Source organism: Olea europaea, chromosome 16 (assembly GCF_002742605.1).
Source record: "Olea europaea var. sylvestris chromosome 16, O_europaea_v1, whole genome shotgun sequence".
Lineage (NCBI taxonomy): Eukaryota > Viridiplantae > Streptophyta > Magnoliopsida > Lamiales > Oleaceae > Olea > Olea europaea.
The window spans coordinates 4,303,282-4,322,393 of NC_036252.1; the positions used below are offsets into that span (position 1 = coordinate 4,303,282).

Below are 19,112 nucleotides of genomic sequence, written 5' to 3' on the forward strand. Positions count from 1 at the left end.
GAAGGCCGATAACTGTTTCCCAATGGGACATCCGTCCGCTCGCGATGATCTTCATTAATGCATTCGAGGGCATCGTGTCTCCCCTCGCTTCGCAAAGCGGGCCCCCAATGCAAGGACTGCCTCATACACCTAAATCTGCAACACATACAATTATTATGCATAAATGTAATATACTAAAACTTTAACTTTGATTTTATTAAACATTTACCTGCGCTGCTAAGAGCAATCCATATGTATCATATTTACGCATTGACCCCCTGAGCCTCGAGTGTGATCTGGTGAAGACATGTACGGTATCTTCGTAACATCTCCGGCTCCATGGATAGTTGTTGAACGCATCGATGTCGTCAACAACTTGCAAATGAAAAATGTCGATAACAGTTTTCTTGTGATGACACCTCATCACACTCTCAAGGATGTAGACCAGCCTAAGCTTCAATCTATCTGGCATCTGGTCGCACCCCCTGATCGCGACCATCAACTCGGGTAGAAGCACCGATCCATGTCCCTTAAAGTACGTCTCGTACAACCTATTGCTTCTCTCAATGGCTGCATCATTGCCTGTAATCCTCAATCCAGTGATCAAGCTAAACTTGTACATCGAGAAATTGATGACCTTGCCCCCGAGGTCGAAGTGGAGGGAATCGCCGTCGACTGACCTCAGAAGCCGACATAAAAGTGCATTGATGATATGTCCTGAGTACTGCACTTCTCGCATCTGTTACGGTGGCCAAAAGAAGGACTGTCGAAGCATATCTCTGTATTGATTATCGAGCAGCTCCAACACAGCAGTAAAACTCCAGTAACTTTGCCCGCCATCCATCTCAACTCCCCATCTAAATGACACTCCATCCTGCAAAAATTCAAACGTTAGAATATTGAATAAGAGATAATAAAATAACGCATAATTTCAAAAAATTAGGGGAATCGAATTCTAACTATCATACAATACGCAAAACATTGACGCTAATAGCAAAAAAAAAATTCAATACAAATGTAAAAAATAATTAATTAAATTAAAATACAAATTAATGAGATTTTCAACAAAAGAAAATTATTAATATTTAAAGAATACAAAAAAATAAAAAATTAAAGATTAAATATATTTTCAAAAAAAATTAAAGAATATAAATATTATTAAAATAAATTTTAAAAAATTAAAGAATATAAAAATTAAATAAATAAATAACATAATTATTATTTAATCAAATTAAAATTATAAAGAAAATTAATCTTGTTTCAAAAAAAATTTAAAATTAAATACATTTTAAAAAAAATTAAAGAATAATATTATTTAAATAAATTAGGAAACAAAATCAACGATTATTTCATAAAAAAAGGAACAAAATAAATTGTTAATTTTAGATAATATTCATTTATTAAATTATATAAATAAAAGACAATTATAAAAAATAAATAAATAAATAATTTTAATCAAATAAAAAAATAAATTAATTATAAAATATATTTCAAAACATTTAAAAATTAAATATATATATATATATTTTTAAAAAAAATCAAATGTTCACAGTCGGGTCAGTGAGACTATTTACAGTCAATGTATTCCTCTCTTCGTCGAAAATCGCCATTTTCGACGATAAGAGGTCCAAAAAATTCACATTTTTCACCCAAGCACCACACAATCTAGCTACTCATGCTAGTATCAAACCGAATAAATGTAAAAAAATTCAATTGATTAACAACAAAAATTACAAATTTGTGCGAGAAAACTAACCGAAATAGTTTCGCCCGGTGTAGATATGAGCTGTCTGGTTGTTGATTACTTTCTTATTCAAATGTGTAATTAGAAATTATCATAAAAATTAAATTAAAGTAAATAAAGTAAAGACAATCGAACTTGGGATGTAAGAAATGGTTGGGGTCCAGTCCTAAATCCTAAATGTGCTAAAGATTCAAGAAAGGGAAAAATGGCGGCGAAGTTTTGTGTAATGCTTTGAGAATGACTGGAAGTGCAGAACAAAAACATTGCTTTTCCGCAACTTTCTCCGCCAACCCACCACCACACACACAGTCAAAGTGTCCATGAAATGAACCAACGAAGTTCTCAAAGCCCAAAGCTAAATACCTTTCTACAACCTCTTCTCAATCCTCAAGCCCCAGTTCTAGCTTCTACGTATGCACCCATTTTCCAGTTCTTGACTGGCAAAAACCTCCTCAAGCAAGGCCAACAAATGCATGCTCACATGGCCCTTCGCGGCCTCCGCCCTACTGCTTTCCTTGCTGCCAAAATGGTCGCCATGTATGCTAGCTCCGGGGACATTTCCTCCGCCTCATACATTTTCCACGCCACTGCAAGTCCATCTCCCCTTTTGTTTAATTCAATTATTCGTGCATTTAGTTTGTATAAATTATCTGAGAAGACAATACACATGTACGCGCGTATGCATTCTTTAAGTTTGCGCGGGGATAATTTTACTTATCCGTTTGTTTTGAAGTCTGTTACGGACCTATATTATGTTCAGTTCGGGAAATGCATTCATGGATCGAGTTTAAAAGATGGGTTGGAGTTTGATATATATGTAGGGACTTCACTGATTGATATGTATGTGAAATGTGGTGAATTAGGAGATGCGCATAAATTGTTTGATGTAATGCCTCTTAGGGATGTGTCATCTTGGAACACATTGATTTCAGGGTATATGAGAGATGGGGTTGTTGATTTGGCTAAAGAATTGTTTGAGAATATGCCTAAAAAGAATATTGTGTCGTGGACTAGTATGATTTCAGGGTACACACAGAATGGGTTGGTAGACGAGGCATTGAGATTGTTTGATGAGATGTTGAGTGAGGACTCAGAGGTGAAGCCTAATTGGGTGACAGTTATGAGTGTTTTGCCTGCATGTGCGCACTCGGCTGCACTTGATCGAGGGAGGAAGATTCATGCTTTTGCTAGGGAGAAGAGTTTGGACTCTCATCCTTCAGTGCAAACGGCGCTTATGGGTATGTATGCAAAATGTGGCAGTTTGGCTGATGCAAGTTGGTGCTTTAATAGAATAAAATTGAATGACAGGAATTTGGTTGCTTGGAATACAATGATATCTGCTTATTCTTCTCATGGGCATGGTTTGGAGGCAGTTTCGACATTTGAGGATATGATAAGAGCTGGGCTTAGGCCTGATGGCATTACATTTACTGGATTGTTATCAGGATGTAGTCATTCTGGTCTTGTGGATGTGGGGTTAAAATATTTTGACTCTATGAGTACAATGTACTTTGTGGAACCAAAACATGAACATTATGCTTGTGTCATAGATCTTTTGGGCCGTACTGGGCAATTAGTGAAAGCCTATAACCTCATTTCTCGGATGCCAATGCTAGCAGGTGCAAGCATCTGGGGCTCCTTACTGGCTGCAAGTAGAAGTCATCGCAATCTGGAGATAGCTGAGTTAGCTGCTAAAAAGTTGTTTGTTTTAGAACCAGATAACAGTGGAAACTATGTTGTTCTCTCAAATATGTATGCTGAAGCTAATATGTGGGAAGAAGTTAATCATTTAAGGGCTCTTTTGAAATCACAGGGCGTAAAGAAAAATCCTGGTTGCAGTTGGATTGAGATCAATGGGAAAGCTCATTTGTTTCTTGGAGGAGATACATCCCATCCACAATACAAGGAAATTTACAAGCTATTGGAAGAACTGCCTGAGAAGATTAAGGCGGCTGGTTATGTACCAGATACTAGCTTTGCATTGCATGATATCAGTGAAGAGGAGAAAGTGTATACCCTTACAACACACAGCGAGAAATTGGCGATTGCCTTTGGGCTTCTCAATACAAGCCCTGCCACAGTTCTCCGAATTACCAAGAATCTTAGAATTTGTGGAGATTGTCACACAGCAATCAAATTCATTTCAAAAATATATGGACGAGAGATAATTGTGAGGGATGTGAATCGTTTTCATCATTTTAAAGATGGATTATGCTCTTGTGGAGACTACTGGTAATCTATGGGTTATACCCCCTTGTGCACCAGTATTTCAGGTACTATTCACAGCTGTTCAAAGTTACTGGGCTTGTACCCAATGCTTGATATTTGCTAACTTGTAGCAATTGATGACCATCGATCTTGGTATTTCACGTAGAGATTGTAAACCAACCCAATTCTGTGGCCGTAAGGGAAGAATTTATTCCAGCCCTAATCTAACAAGGAATAAAGGACATTAGTAGGTAGTGTGTTCAACTGCTAATTCAGGGATGTTACATGATTGCTGGATCGGATACTGAAACAACTCAGGTTTAATATTTAATCTAGATTGCCTGGATCTGAAATGAGACTGGACATACTAGTTTTACCATGGGAACTTCTCAGCGGAAGAAATGCGAACCTTGTGCCTTTGCAAAACCAAAGGATGGCGAAATTTCTTCCCTTCAAATCCAGTGGATGGGTACTCGGCTTTGCCTTCACAACAGTATTGAGTATGTATCTCACTGAAAATTTTACTCTTGTTTATGCAATTGATTATTTTTGAATCCCCTTTTTTCGCTTTGGTTTCACATATAACTTCATCTTTAAAAGTTTCTTCAATGTTTCTTTTGCTGGTTGGGGGAGGTTTTCCTTGACTGAAAAGAGTGATCTAAATTATCCAGGAATCCGATCCAAATTCTTTCAGTTCAAATTTAAATTCAAACTTATTTCAAGAATTCAATGTCTCTTGAAGTTTCTGAGTGAATCCCAACTGCTGTGACCATGGAAAATTTCTTGTTACAAAAACTCTTTGATGATTCAAGGATTTAAGATTTCAATGGGAGACAACTCTTCCATAAGCATTTGGGAGTATTGTGTGTCAAAGTTGATAATAAGCTACTTATTTTAATAGTAAGGTAAGAAATACTTTCAAGATAAATAATTTTTTTGCTTGAAAGTAACTAACAAGAAATTTTAAGCTTCGCCCAATATGCTCTTCCGGTGCAAGAACTGAAGAATCATCAGGAGTCAAATTTTCATATTAGCCTACCATTTCATCAAAATCTTGTTCTTTTTCCGTCACCGGTCATCAATGGATTGTTCAAACTTCGTATTTTGGAGAGGGAAACTATTGATATAAGGTCGAAAGCCCAAGTGCTAAACTAATTTTGGTTACCATTGTTCAAAATGTATGACCCTTACTGTTGTAAGTTCTTGAAATTGTGTCTTCAAACTTCAATGTGACATTGGCTTTCCCATGTTAATTGCAGGCGTGGTACAAATTTTTTCCTTGGATGGCAAAGCACATTCAATCGTTTCGTGTTTATATTATTTTTGGTAACTAAGGTAGCAGTTGGTTTCCATTTTCATTTTCAAAACGATTTTTAGTTTTCCCCGAAAACGGCATGTTTTTCGCGTTTTGAAGTTTTTGGCATTTTATAACTGAAAATGCTCAAAACGATAAAAAGTCGTTTTGCGTTTTCAATTATAAATTTTAACAATGCGTTTTCGAAAATGATGGACCAAATGCGTTTTCCGCATTTTCGAAAACGGAAAACGAAAAATGGCCCGAAAACGGCAAACCTACCGCACCCTAAATATCTTGATGTTGCTATTTTATTAGAAGTAGTAAAAACTTTTCTTTTTGTCTGATGGTCTCTTTTCTTTGGATAGAAGTAAAAATCTCGGAAAATGGTTATTGTACATCACCATTTACAGATTCTTTTAATGATAGATGAGGTGGCAAAAAGATAGTGGGGAATTTATTTATTTTTATTTGGTTGGTGAGATTTTGAATCAATTAAATCTCGCTATTTTATCTGCCAGTAAACAAATCTATAAATTGTGATGTGCATGTAGTACAATCGATTCCATCTCATACCTTGGTTTCGTACCTACATCAACCTTCCACTATCGTTCGACTAGGCTCACGAAGTTGGTTTTTCTAAATTTCTTGTCTTTATTTTGTTTGATTGAAAATAAGTTTATAATTATTTTTTAACTAAATTTTGACATCTTGACTTTAGTATAAACGAAATTTGTCCAATAAGAATCAAGATGTTGCAAATTTGAATGGTTGGGAATTCAATAATTTTCCTAGTTCTAGTTCCTAAGACAATAACATCTCGCTGCTGCTGAATTTGGGGAAATAATGGTTCCAAAAATTAGATACTAATTAGAATTAAATCATTAATAAATCAACTTGTCATATCATACAAGTAATGGAGAATTTTTTGCAAAGCTTAAAAATTTACTTGCACAAGTGAACAAGTTTCAAAATGAATTATTATTTTTAATTGGTCAAAGTTACTTATTTTCGTAGCGAGACATCAAGTTACTTTGAAATATCTTGGCTTCTTTAAGCTTAGCCAATCATGAATAAATAATATTCCAAAATATTATACTTTTGGTGCAAGAAGAAGCAAATATATATTTAGAAGTAATTTTATCAAGTAAGAATTATGTAAATATTAAAAAGTAATGGGGTGAGAGAGGCTCGAACTCTCGACCTCAGGATCACTCAGTAGCTATGAGACCTACGCGCTAGCCAACTGCGCCACCACCCCTTCTGCTAGTTGTTTTAATTTATTTTTATTTTATATAAGATTTCTCTATGGTGAATTTCTATTATTTTGATTGCTCTAATAATTAAAAAAAATTAAGTATTTTGAGCTACTTATACTTTTATGAGTTTTTGATATTTGAATTCAACTTAATATTTGAGGGTAAGCTTGTAAACTATTTTTTTTAGGATAAGTTGTATAGAATTAAATAAAAGAATTGATAGATTTATTAATATAGCTATTTTTCTTCTTAGGTTTTTATCTCATCTATATTCCTAAATAATTTCAAAAGTTCTTTCAAAAAGATGTGAGTTCGGAAGGATTCACATACACAAAAATGAATCAATACTAAAAACCTTGAAATACCTCAAATCTATACAATTTTTAAATATATTATGATACATCGATAAATTGATTGAACTGAAATTTGAAATGAGTACACTTGATAATCATTTAAAAAATATGTATAAAAAATCAATGGATTCTTTTTAAAATGCGATTCAAGCGAATTCTCTACGACCGCTTACAGTACCTTTAACGTGACAAAATTGTACAAAATTAAAAAATAAAGACAAGGGAGATTTTGTTCATTTCAACATGATTAATGATTTTGATGTCCAATCCTTCCCATGTTTTCTCTCAATACTAAAAAAACTAGGAATAAACTCTTTGTACAGACCCATTAGCACAGGGTCTGTACAGGGCCTCTCACATGGGGGTGGACCTCATGTGTCCATTCCCATGTGAGAGCATCTGTACAAACTCTGTGCAAATGAGTCTGTACGAATAGCATTTCTCAAAAAATTATATATGCTCTTCTTGTGTAACAATTAGAACACATGGGACCCAAAACAGTTGCTTTAGGAATATGAGGATTCCTTAAATCATGCACCACACAAATGCCAATTTGCATCATTATACACATGAATTTTGTAGTAGAACTAGGTCAAACTACTTATAATTGTGTTTTTAATCTCGATTCAAAATACTTTTAAATGTTTGGAAATTTTTTATGTGCTTATAATGTCTTTATTGTATACTTTTTCTTTTAAAGAAAAAAAAATGGTACAGTCTTAAAATTTATTTTAGTTGAGATATTAGCTATTTGTGATATAGTGACGAGTTGGCAATTTATATCCACAATTCTTAGAAATCATGGTGTGTTCAATATGTATCGGGATAATTAACAAGGATAGGTATTAGTTGGGATTTATTGTTCTTGTCAATGCTATGAAAATCGAACTGAACCAACTGATTCAGCCAAAAAAGCGGGAGTCATCACATGTTCGACCCAATTAAGGCTAAAAAAAAAATGTAAATTCTTATTAGATTTTAGTGTTTAATGATTAAACGATGATGATGATCATGATCATGATCATGATGATGATAATAATAATAATAATAATAATAATAATAATAATAATAATAATAATAATAATAATAATAATAATAATAATAATAATAATAATAGTAATGAGTTGTGCTCGGTTAAGTGGGATAATCGAGTCATTCCCCTTTCTATACGATACCAATCCACCTATATGGTCATATTCTATTCGTGGTAAATAAAATAAAATTTATCTTTAGGAGAGATAGTTGAGTGGTTGATATCCAACGAATATAAATAGTCACTTGGAAAAAGATTTTTTTTTCTCCCTTTCAAGTATAATCTTTTTAATTTTTTATTTTAGTTAAAATACTACAAAAACTTTTAAGAAATTCACCATATTTTTGAAGCTTTAATTTACATTATTTTTTATTGAGAATAAAAGTGAACATAATGAAAATTAAATGTCATAAAGTTTAATGAATGCTTTTGTCAATATGTATCAATTAATTTGAAAAACTAACTTATTCTTGTCAAGACTTTATGGCACATAAATTTATTTATTTTCAACAACAAATTCGACTTTTGTTCATACTCCAGAGGCCTTAAAATTCCTCCAAGTGGGCTCTACAATGAGATACCAAATGCTCAAATTTCAAACTTAGAATTGTAAAATTTTGTTGGGATTGCTTTTCACTATGTTGTTTTCATTTATTAAAATAATGATAAAATAAAAAGGCTCGGCTCAACACGAGCCACGATGGAGCTCATATCTGTTTAGATAGGTCCAAATTGATCGAGTCTATCAAAAAGAGTGGGTCATGTCGAGTTTTAAACTTCTCGATAGATCAAGCACTTGTGACTACAATTTTACAAGACTATGCCTAGGAAGGGATTGAAACTATTCCAAGATTACTACGTCCAAGCAATCCACACGACAATTTTATTTATTCAAAATTCACATAGAGCTTTATTCTATATTGAAATTAAATATATATAAATCTTTTTTCTCTACTACATTCAATATGTTGTTATGAACCGACCATATAATTTAGTCTTTCTTTTCCTCTTTGAGATATTACACTTAGATTTTATTGGATTTTGCTAGAAAAACAGGGGGCTGACAGCCCCTTTGATCGAAACCCACCCATAAGTGGGGGTCTCATTTTTTTTCACACGGGACCCCCTCGTGAGTGGGGTTCCGTCAAGGGGCTTACAGTCCCCTATTTTTCTAGCAAAATCCAATTTTATTATATTCGTACATATTAATGTCTCAAAAAAATAAAACGTGTGTTAATTAATTAAAGTCACATCCATCATATCGATCCATGGGACACATTAGGTTATTTTGTGTCGGATGTATAATAAAACCAATATCTTCATTTAAATATTCAAGAAAAGTTGATGGGATGCCCAAAATAGAATTGTAAAGAATAAAGCATCTCAACAAAATAATATGAACACAAATGAGTTCATCATTTGCTTCCCTTAAATGACCAAACTAAAGTTGTATTATAATTTTTAATGTCATCATAAAGCTGAAAAAAGGTAAAGCCAAACAGCACTCAATGACTAGGGTACCAAATCAATATTGAAGGAGGAGAAAATTGAATCTTGGTCAAAGTAATCAAACTTTTACAGCCCAAAAAAAGAAATTCCTGAAAATGGCATAATTTTACACAAATAGGTCAATCGCAAATTCTTGATCGACATCTCATTTTGCAAATGGTACACGGACAAATAATTTCGTACAAACATATCGATCACAACCACTGAAACTAGGAGACCAACTCCAATTAAGAAGCTAGATGGCATCTTACTTCACATATGAATGGCAATGGAGTGCTTTACGAACGTAGTGAAAACTATATATTAAACCCACTACAACAGAATAGACTTTTTACGGCGTGCAATGCATGCCGTAAAAATCTCTTTAAGTCGTGCGACCGCAGGCCGTATAAAGCCACGCTGTAAAAAAATATTACTTTTTATAGCGTGCAATACATGCCGTCCACGACCGTCGTTTTTTAATCTTTTACAGCGTGCATCTATTTCATTCACGATGCACGTCGTTTTCCATCTTTTACGGCATGCATAAATGGTCCACTTTTTTCAATACACATAGTATACCCTAAAAGAACGCCGTAAAAATTCACATTTTACGGCGTGCACAATGCACGCCATCAATACGTCAAGTTAATGATTTTTTACAGCATACATATAGCGCATGCCGTAAATAGTCGTCTTTAACGGCATGCCGTAAATTCATACCGTAAAACCCCACTTTTGTTGTAGTGACCTTAAGTATTCAAAATCCTCTCTTTCTCTCTCTTATTGAACAATTAATAATGCTACTTGTACTTAGTGAAATTATATAATGATTTACATACAAATAATATGTCAAAAAGAAAATTGAGAATGTTATAAAAACTAAAGGGAAGAGAAGAAATAAAGAGTTAAAACTCAATTGTGTATTATTATGAACCAATGTCATATATTTATAGGATCCAAAATAAGAGTTACAACTGGAATAAAATAAATCTTCTAAACTAGACAAGACTTATCCATGTATCATGATAATACTAAATAATTCTCAATAATTATCTTATTATTTTACAACACTCCCCCTTTGATGATTATTTGTACAATAACTACCTCGTTAAAATCTTATTTGATAAAAACTCAATGGAAAAAAATCAAACAAAAGAAAAAGAGTACAGTTATTTTGGAGTACTAAAAATAAATGCTACCTCATTAAAATATTGTTAGGAAAACCCAGTAGGACAAAATCCAAGTGAAAGAAAAAGAGTACAGCTACTCCCCCTGATGTTGATCACTAAAAATCTTTGAGGTGACGCATTCCAATTTTTTGAACTAATTTCTTGAATGTAGATGTTGGCAGTGCTTTTGTGAATAAATCGGTCACATTGTCACTTGAGCTAATTTGTTTGATATCGATGTCGCTATTCTTTTCAAACTCATGTGTATAAAAGAATTTTGGAGAAATATGCTTCGTTCTGTCACCTTTGATATAGCATCCTCTGATTTGTGTAATACTAGCCACATTATCTTCATACAAAATTGTTGGACTATCCTTTGTTGAAATTAATCCGCAAGATGCTTGGATTTGATTGGTCATGTTTCTCAACCACATACATTATCAGCCTGCTTCATGGATTGCAATAATTTCATAATGATTTGCAGATGTGCCGTCAATGATTGTTTTACAGATTTCCATGATATAGTTGTTCCTCCACGTGTAAATACATAACCTTTTTGTGATTTAACTTTATGTGGGTCAGATAGATAACCTGCATCGGCATATCCCACTAAAATAGAGCCTGGCTTTTGAGAATAAAATAATCTCCAATCAATGGTACCTTTTAAGTAACAAAAAATATGTTTAACACTATTCTAATGTCTTTGGGTTGGTGTAGAGCTATATCTTGCAAGAAAATTTATAGAAAAAGCTATGTTGGGTCGAGTGCAATTTGTAAGATAAGTTAATGTTCCAATTGCACTAAAATATGGTACTTAAGGACCAACAACTTTTTCTCCATCTTCAAGTGGACGAAAATGATCTTTTTTTCACATCAAGTGATCGAACAACCATAGGTGATGTCAATGGATGTGCATTATCCATATAAAAATGTCTTAAACTTTTTCTGTATACATAAATTGGTGAACAAATAATCCATCTGCGAAATGTTCAATCTGCAATCCAAGACAAAATTTGATTTTTCTCAAATCCTTCATCTCAAACTCATTTTTTAAATAATCAGCAGTTTTGTTGAGCTCTTCAGGAATTCCAATTAAATTTAAATCATCAACATAAACTGCCACAATTGCAAATCCACTATTTGTTCTCTTTATAAAAATATATGGGCAGATATCATCATTTTTATAACATTCATTCAACAAATATTCGTTAAGGTGATTATACCACATGCATTCGAATTGTTTTAATCCATATAATGATCTTTACAATTTAATTGAGAACATGGTTCTCGGGCATGTATCGTTTATTCCTGGCACCTTAAGTCTTTCCGGGACTTTCATATATATGTCACTATCAAGTGAACCATACAAATATGCAGTTACTACATCCATAAGGCGCATATCAAGCTTTTGTGGCACAGTCAAACTAATTAAAAATCTAAAAGTGATGGTGTCCATTACAGGAAAATATATTTCTTCGTAATCAATTTCTAGTCTTTGTGAAAAATCTTGAGATACTGTCAGACTTTGTACCTTGTAATTTCATTATTTCCATTCCTCTTTCGTACAAAAATTCATTTGTATCCAACAGAGATTACATTTTTAGGTGTTCGAACTACAGGTCCAGACACTTTTCATTTCTCCAAAAAATTCAATTCCGCCTGTATGGCTTCTTTCCATTTTAACCAATCATTTCTATTTTAACATTCTTTAACCGACTGTGGTTCAGAATTTTCATTTTGCATAATATCAAGAGCCACATTAAAGGAAAAAATATTGTCTATAATAACATTATTTCGTTCCCGTAATTTATGAGACAATATATAATTTATTGAAATCTCATTATTTTCGGACACTTGGTATTTTCAATATCCGATTGATTAATCTTTTATAATGCGACTTCTTCCGAAGTTCTTGGTAGGTTTTTCTCATGTACTTTTCTTTTTTCAGGTACAGAGTCTTTTGAATCAATTGGACGACCACACTTCTGACGTATTTGATATTCATTTGGTACAACAGATTGTCCTACAGGGACATTAATTTTTGTTGAAATATTTTTTGCTAGAACATATGACTTTGTCACTTTTCTTGTGTCAACAAATATATCAGGTAATTGATTTGCAACTCTTTGCAAATGAATGATTTTTTCAACATCTTGCTCACATTGATTGCTGCGGGGATGAAAATGAGATAGAGTTGCTTCATTCCAAGTAACTTTACCTTATTTTTCAGGATATGGTTTTTTCTCTCCCAAAGTTAGGAAAGTCATTTCATCAAAATGACAATCTGTAAAATGTACAATAAATAAGTCCCCTATTAAAGGCTCAAGATAGCTAATAATTGATGGTGAATCAAAACCCATATAAATCTCAAGTTTTCATTAGGGACCCATTTTAGTACGTTGTGGGGGTGAAATAGGAACTTGGAAGCACAATCAAAGACTCGTATGTGAGAAATACCAGGTTCATAACCAAATCCTAGTTGTAAAAGGTGAATATTGATAATAGACAGTTGATCTAATACGAACCAATGATGCAGCATATAATATGGCATGACCCCAAACAGAAGCTGTAAATTTTCTTTTCATAAGTAATGGTCTAACAATAAGTTGTAGGCGTTTAATAAACGACTCTGCCAAACCATTTTGTTTATAAACATGCGCAACTGAATGCTCAATTACAATCCCGATTGACATACAATAAGCATCGAGTGCTTGTGATCTAAATTCACCAACATTGTCAAGGCGAATAGTTTTAATTGAATAATCGAGAAATTGCGCTTGTAATTTTATAATTTGAGCAAGTAATCTAGTAAATGCTACATTCCTAGTGAAAAGTAAGCAAACATGTGACCATCTAGTAGGAGAATCAATTAATACCATAAAATAACGAAATGGTCCACATGGTGGGTGTATTGGCCCACATATATCTCCATGAATTCTTTCCAAGAAAGTTGGAGATTTAATATTGTCCTTTGTAGTTGAAAGTTTAATGACTAACTTGCCTTGCGAACAAACTACACATGGATAGTCATTAGGTAAAAGAATCTTTTGGTTCTTTAAAGGACATTCATGTGAATTGTTTATTATTCAACGCATCATTATAGCTCCTGGATATCCAAGTCGATCATGCTAAAGAATAAAGTTTTTTAGGTCAACAATCTTCTGGTTTGTGACACTATTTTATTCAACAATTTTTATAAATGTATAATACATGTTAGATGGGAGTGTATAAAATTTTTCTTTTATCTGCTTCTGATCAAATACAAAAGAGGTTATGCAAAGATATTCAGTATTATTTTCTTGCATTGTTTCAATATGATATCCATTACAGCGGATATCTTTAAAACTAAACAAATTTCTTCTGGATTTACTAGAATAAAGTGTATCGTCAATATATAATTTTGTAGTATTTGGTAAAATAATACAAACTCTTTCGGAGCCTTCAACGATATTCGATGCACCTGATATTGTATTGACATTATTTTCTTTCAACATTAAGTCCAAGGAATTTTTTTGTCTTAAAGAATATTATGTGTAGTTGCACTATCAATCAAGTAGGTATCTCGACAATTCATCATAAATCTATCAATATAACAAAATAAATATATTTAAAAAAAATTGAATTTAAATTTAAAATGATAACATAATGAATACTGTGAAATTAACGATGCATAATAAAGTTCAAAATTTTTATTAAAAGTAAAAACATATTTCAAACTAAATTTCTAAAATAAAGGAAAATACTAGAAAAAAAGACTAATTTACATCTTACATCACACCACCCCCAATCAAATGATCAATATTTTCATTTGGATCATCAAAGAAATCGGAGATATCCAAATGAGTCACATTAATTGGACCATCATAGTCAGCAAAATTTGTCTCCACTTTTTTCGTTTTCCTTGATTGATTTTTGATAGAGATCCACAAGGTGATTTGCCATACAACAGGTACGTGTCCAATGCCCTTTCATTCTATATCTAAAGCAACTTTTTTCGTGTACCCTTTTAGGTGTGTTATTTTCGTTTACTTTGTGTCTTTTGAAATTGTTGTCTTATTGTTAGTAACTTTATTGATTATTTCGTCCATGGTTTACTCCTCGTGCACGTCCGCGTCCATGTCCAAATTCATGTCCACGTCCACGTCTACGTCTTGATATTGCATTTGCTTCAAGCAATGCAGTACCATTTGCTTCAGGCAATGGTACAGAACCAGTTAGACATAACCCATAATTTTTCATTAGCAGTTCATTATTATGTTCAGCAACAAGCAAGCAAGATATAAGTTCTGAGTACTTTTTGAAATCACGCTGGCGATATTGCTGCTGCAGGAGTACATTCGAGGCATGAAAGGTGAAAAAAGTTTTCTCCACCATGTCTTTATCGGTGATTTTTTCTCCACACAATATCAATTTTGAATATATTCTGAACAATTCAAGATTGCACTCACTAATAGTTTTGAAGTCTTGCAAACGAAGGTACATCTACTCATAGCAGGCTTTGGGAAGGACTATAGTCCTCTGATGATCAAATCTCTCGGTTAATTATTTCTAAAGAACATTTAATCATTTTCAGTGAAATATTCAATTTTTCAGCTCATTGTGAAGATGACGACGAAGGAAGATGAGTGCTTTTGTACGATCATCCAGGGATTCTTTGTTTCCTTCTTTTATTGTCTCTCTTAAACCTTTTGAGACAAGATGGATATCAGCATCGAGTATCTATGATAGATAATTTTTCCTAGATATATCAAGTGCAGCAAACTAGAGTTTCGTGATATTTGTCATTTGATTAACTACTCAAAGAAAATACAATTAGTTTTGAAGAATGTGATTGAACATCATTTAACGATTAATCAAGTAGTCAATAACATAAGCTACGTGTTTTCCTTCAAGGATAAATACTAAAATAATATTTTCTTCAGGAGCACGTTGTATTTTATTATTATTTTTTCAAGATCAATACGTCAATATTCTTCTGAAATATTGAAAAATATAATTTATGCTCGTAAGGAGCAGGTAATATTCTTCAAGAATATTAATTATAATATTATGCTAATTCAAGAGTATCAACAAACTATTTATAATAGATAGATCTTCGATTAATATTCTAGAATAATAATTATAATGTTGTGCCACTTCAGGAGCAATAACATGATAGAATATTAATATAAAATTTATGATAGAACAACACAAATATATAATCAAGTTAAAGAATATTAATTACCATGCAAATAAAAAATAGTTACCAAATAGATTGGGTATGAATTTATATTTTAAAATAAATTACCAAACATGTATTAAAAAAAATCTTAAAAAGATATGCTTTATAGTTATTCTTCACCATAAACATATATTTTACACCCATAAAAAAATTAAAGAAAGAATTACATAAATTAATACATCTAATGCTACAGGTATATATGAATTAAAACAGGTGTACAATTTTTTTTCGCCTCAAATTGATCTAAATTGACACGAATTCAAATTCAAGAATTGAAAACATGTAGTAGTGCCGCATAAAACCATGGATTAAAGATGAATTCATAAGCATCTAATGATTGCTACTTCATGAAATTGATTGCCGCATAATAAAGATGTAAAATCAAAATGTAGAAATTGATGAATTGTAGTGGACGAAGCACCCTCCAAATTTTGATTGGTACCATGAAAAGAATTGGACGTGAACTGGACGAAGTTGAATTAATGCATACGTATAGATAGAATTCACACGTTGCCAAATTAATTTTGGTACACGTGATTGTGTTTATAAAAATTATTACCTTCTAACTAATTTGCTTTGATTTTGAGAGAATCGTGCTGATAACGTATTATAAAATTAAAGAGAAGAGAGAAAATAAGAGAATAAATAAAGAGTTAAATCTCAATTGTACATTATTATGGACCAATATCATATACTTATAGGGTCCAAAATAAAAGTTACAATTGGAATAAAACAGATCCTCTAAACTAGATAAAATTTATCTACGTATCATAATAATACTAAATAATCAATAATTATCTCATTATTTTACAACAGAGAAGTTTTTTTTTTTATTATTATTTTGTCATATATAACATCATCAATAATAGCTTACATGTAAGACAATTAATAAATAATTCGAATAAATATCAATCATTCCCTCCACTGTGTAGGGAACACTCATAATTGCTCCCAACAAATAGGCCATCTTCTAAAAGTCCAAACTCTTTGATATATTCACATCCTTGGAATGTAATGAATTTACCTTGTAATATAGTAGAGACAACAAGAAAAACAAGAAGTTGTATTTTTTACTTTTTGCACGAAATATGATTTTATCTATAGGATTATAAATAATTATCAAAAAAAAATTTATATATTAAATATACTATACAAAAAATTGTAGCAATCGTCCCCAATCTTTAGTAATAGAGTTTTGCAAATTGAGCTAGCATGTCAAGTGGTAAAGTTTTGGTCAAACTCCATCCTCTTCCGTCACCATCAAATCATCCTCGTCTTTCATTCTTTCCAATAATTGCTCTCCACGATGGCGCTAAGGGGTGGGTGAAGAAGATATTTGCCTTTTCTTTTACTTAATGGACTTTTGGATGGTTTTCATCATTAAAAACAACTGCACAGCACAAAAAAAAAAATGGATCGAAAACTTTATTCTCAAGAAATAAAGTTAGAGAAAAAAAAAATGCAAACGAACGTAAAGATTGAGGAGTCATCTGCAATCTTTCCATCAAATTGTCATAAAAATAATTAATATATATGCACACACATGCCACCTTTTCCTAGTAACATATCAATCCTTTTCTTACCTCCCATGATGAGTCATTCTTCATCTACTGCTACCTCAGTCGGTGACTTCTACAACTTCCTCACAAATGAAGTTGATAATCTTGGCAGTTTGTTCCTTTCTGAGAATTTCATGTCAATCAATTTTCTTCAACATGTTTTATCAACCATTCGATCTTTTCATTCCCAGTTAACAGTTTTGGTTCAGAGATTACAGTTGCCTGTTGGAGAAAAATGGCTCGATGAATACATGGACGAAAGCTCGAGGCTCTGGGAAGCCTGTCATGTGCTAAAATCCGGGGTATCGGCCATGGAGAATTTCTACTCAGCTGCTATTAATATAACTTATTTGATTGATCATCATCAGGTTTTCAATGCTCAACTTTCCGGCCAGGTTAGTATTACACGATAAAAACATCGATGGCAAGTTATTACCAAAGAAAAGAGTTAAAATCTTCTTCATTATTGTTTCTTTTCTAGTACTGTGTTCCAAACATACATAGAATAGTTTTTGGGTTTAGGAAACTAGATTTGGTTCCAAAACCCTGGTGGCATATTTAGTATATTGGACACCACTATAGAAAGTCGGTTCTAGTACTGTGTACGAAACATATCTGGAGTCTATAGTTTGTCCTCATCAATTTTCTCTTTAAAAACCCTCAAGACACGTTTGATATTGTAGACAGGATTATTGTCCGTCGTTGCTTAGTATTGTTACTAAACATGTTCGGATCATTAAACTACGTTCCAAACTTCTGGTTGTCTGACAGGTTATTCGGGCAATCTATGGGGGCCAAAGGGAAATATTGGCACTGGAAGAGGAAAACAAGAGCTTACTAGAAACAAGAATGCAAACTCTATCTCTGAGATTTGAGAAAAATGTCTCCATAGAATCGAAGTTCAACAAATTTTATAGCTTTAGAGGAGTCGTTTACGTGATCAGGAACATAAACTCAGTTCTTCTAGAGATCTTACTCAGCGGTCTCATATACTATTGGCCGGAAACAAGTTTTTGCAATTGGAACTATGAAGGAAACCTCGTATTCGGTTCAGCCGTCATGGTTTCGACTGCAACTTTGCTTCAAAGAGTGGCGTCTGCGGCCGTAAATCATACGGGAGGACAGGCAGGAATTCTTGCTTACGAATTTCGAAGGGCGAGATTTGAAATGGATGAGATGAAAGTGGAAATGGGGAGGATTATTGAGTACGAGGAATCAGAAATTGATATTCATGATAAGGTTGAGAATTTGAAGAGTTGCTTTGCAATGCTGAAATGTGGGAGTGAGAACTTAATTGGGCAACTTGATGACTTCTTTGATGAAATAGTTGAAGGAAGGAAGAAGCTTCTTGACATCTGCTCTCATAGATAGATAGAAAAAGAGAGAGGCAAAGAATTATTTAAATTCTTATGTTTTTCTTGCTACCTAATTCAGTTTTTGAAAACATTTAGATAACTTCTGCCGGGTCGATGACAAACTAAGACTTATGTGCTACATAAATTCTTTTTCATAGTTTATTTCGTCTACTGAAAGATCCAAATTAACTAAATTCTTACAAGAGCAAACGCCAGTATGGCAATGAACATCTGGATGATACTAGAAAATATGGTTCAAAGAATCTCGATAGTAGTTCAATGAACGATCCTTTACGAGGATGGTAGTTATTTCTCAGAACATGGAGTGTGAATTAAATCCAGTCACACTGATCCTATACTTTGATCAATTGACCAACGTAGAGATTTGCATCGATGCATGGGACGGAGAGGGTCGGTAGATCGCCACATTTATTTTAACATGAATAA

General features: G+C 32.9%; 2 protein-coding genes and 1 non-coding gene across 3 annotated transcripts; 2 read left to right on the forward strand and 1 right to left on the reverse strand.

Annotated features, from left to right (window-relative positions):
* The first annotated feature begins 1,894 nt into the window (after positions 1 to 1,894).
* LOC111411784 (pentatricopeptide repeat-containing protein At1g20230-like) lies at positions 1,895 to 5,303 on the forward strand. The gene is made up of 2 exons (XM_023042383.1): positions 1,895 to 4,431; positions 5,191 to 5,303. The coding sequence occupies exon 1, from the start codon at positions 2,049 to 2,051 to the stop codon at positions 3,957 to 3,959; it is 1,911 nt and encodes a 636-aa protein (XP_022898151.1). The 5' UTR covers positions 1,895 to 2,048; the 3' UTR covers positions 3,960 to 4,431; positions 5,191 to 5,303.
* Positions 5,304 to 6,401: 1,098 nt separating this feature from the next.
* TRNAM-CAU lies at positions 6,402 to 6,486 on the reverse strand. Its single transcript is given in 2 exon segments — positions 6,402 to 6,437; positions 6,449 to 6,486. It is a non-coding gene; the product is annotated as a tRNA-Met (tRNA).
* Positions 6,487 to 17,298: 10,812 nt separating this feature from the next.
* LOC111412779 lies at positions 17,299 to 18,776 on the forward strand. The gene is made up of 2 exons (XM_023043686.1): positions 17,299 to 17,705; positions 18,082 to 18,776. The coding sequence occupies exons 1-2, from the start codon at positions 17,340 to 17,342 to the stop codon at positions 18,679 to 18,681; spliced, it is 966 nt and encodes a 321-aa protein (XP_022899454.1). The 5' UTR covers positions 17,299 to 17,339; the 3' UTR covers positions 18,682 to 18,776.
* The last annotated feature ends 336 nt before the right edge of the window (positions 18,777 to 19,112 follow it).

Excerpts from the sequence above, each read along its gene's own strand:
- LOC111412779 (XM_023043686.1), top strand. The coding sequence starts at position 17,340 with ATGATGAGTCATTCTTCATCTACTGCTACCTCAGTCGGTGACTTCTAC. Across the intron at positions 17,706-18,081 it reads ATGCTCAACTTTCCGGCCAG|GTTATTCGGGCAATCTATGG; the intron begins GTTAGTATTACA and ends GTTGTCTGACAG.
- LOC111411784 (XM_023042383.1), top strand. The coding sequence starts at position 2,049 with ATGAACCAACGAAGTTCTCAAAGCCCAAAGCTAAATACCTTTCTACAA.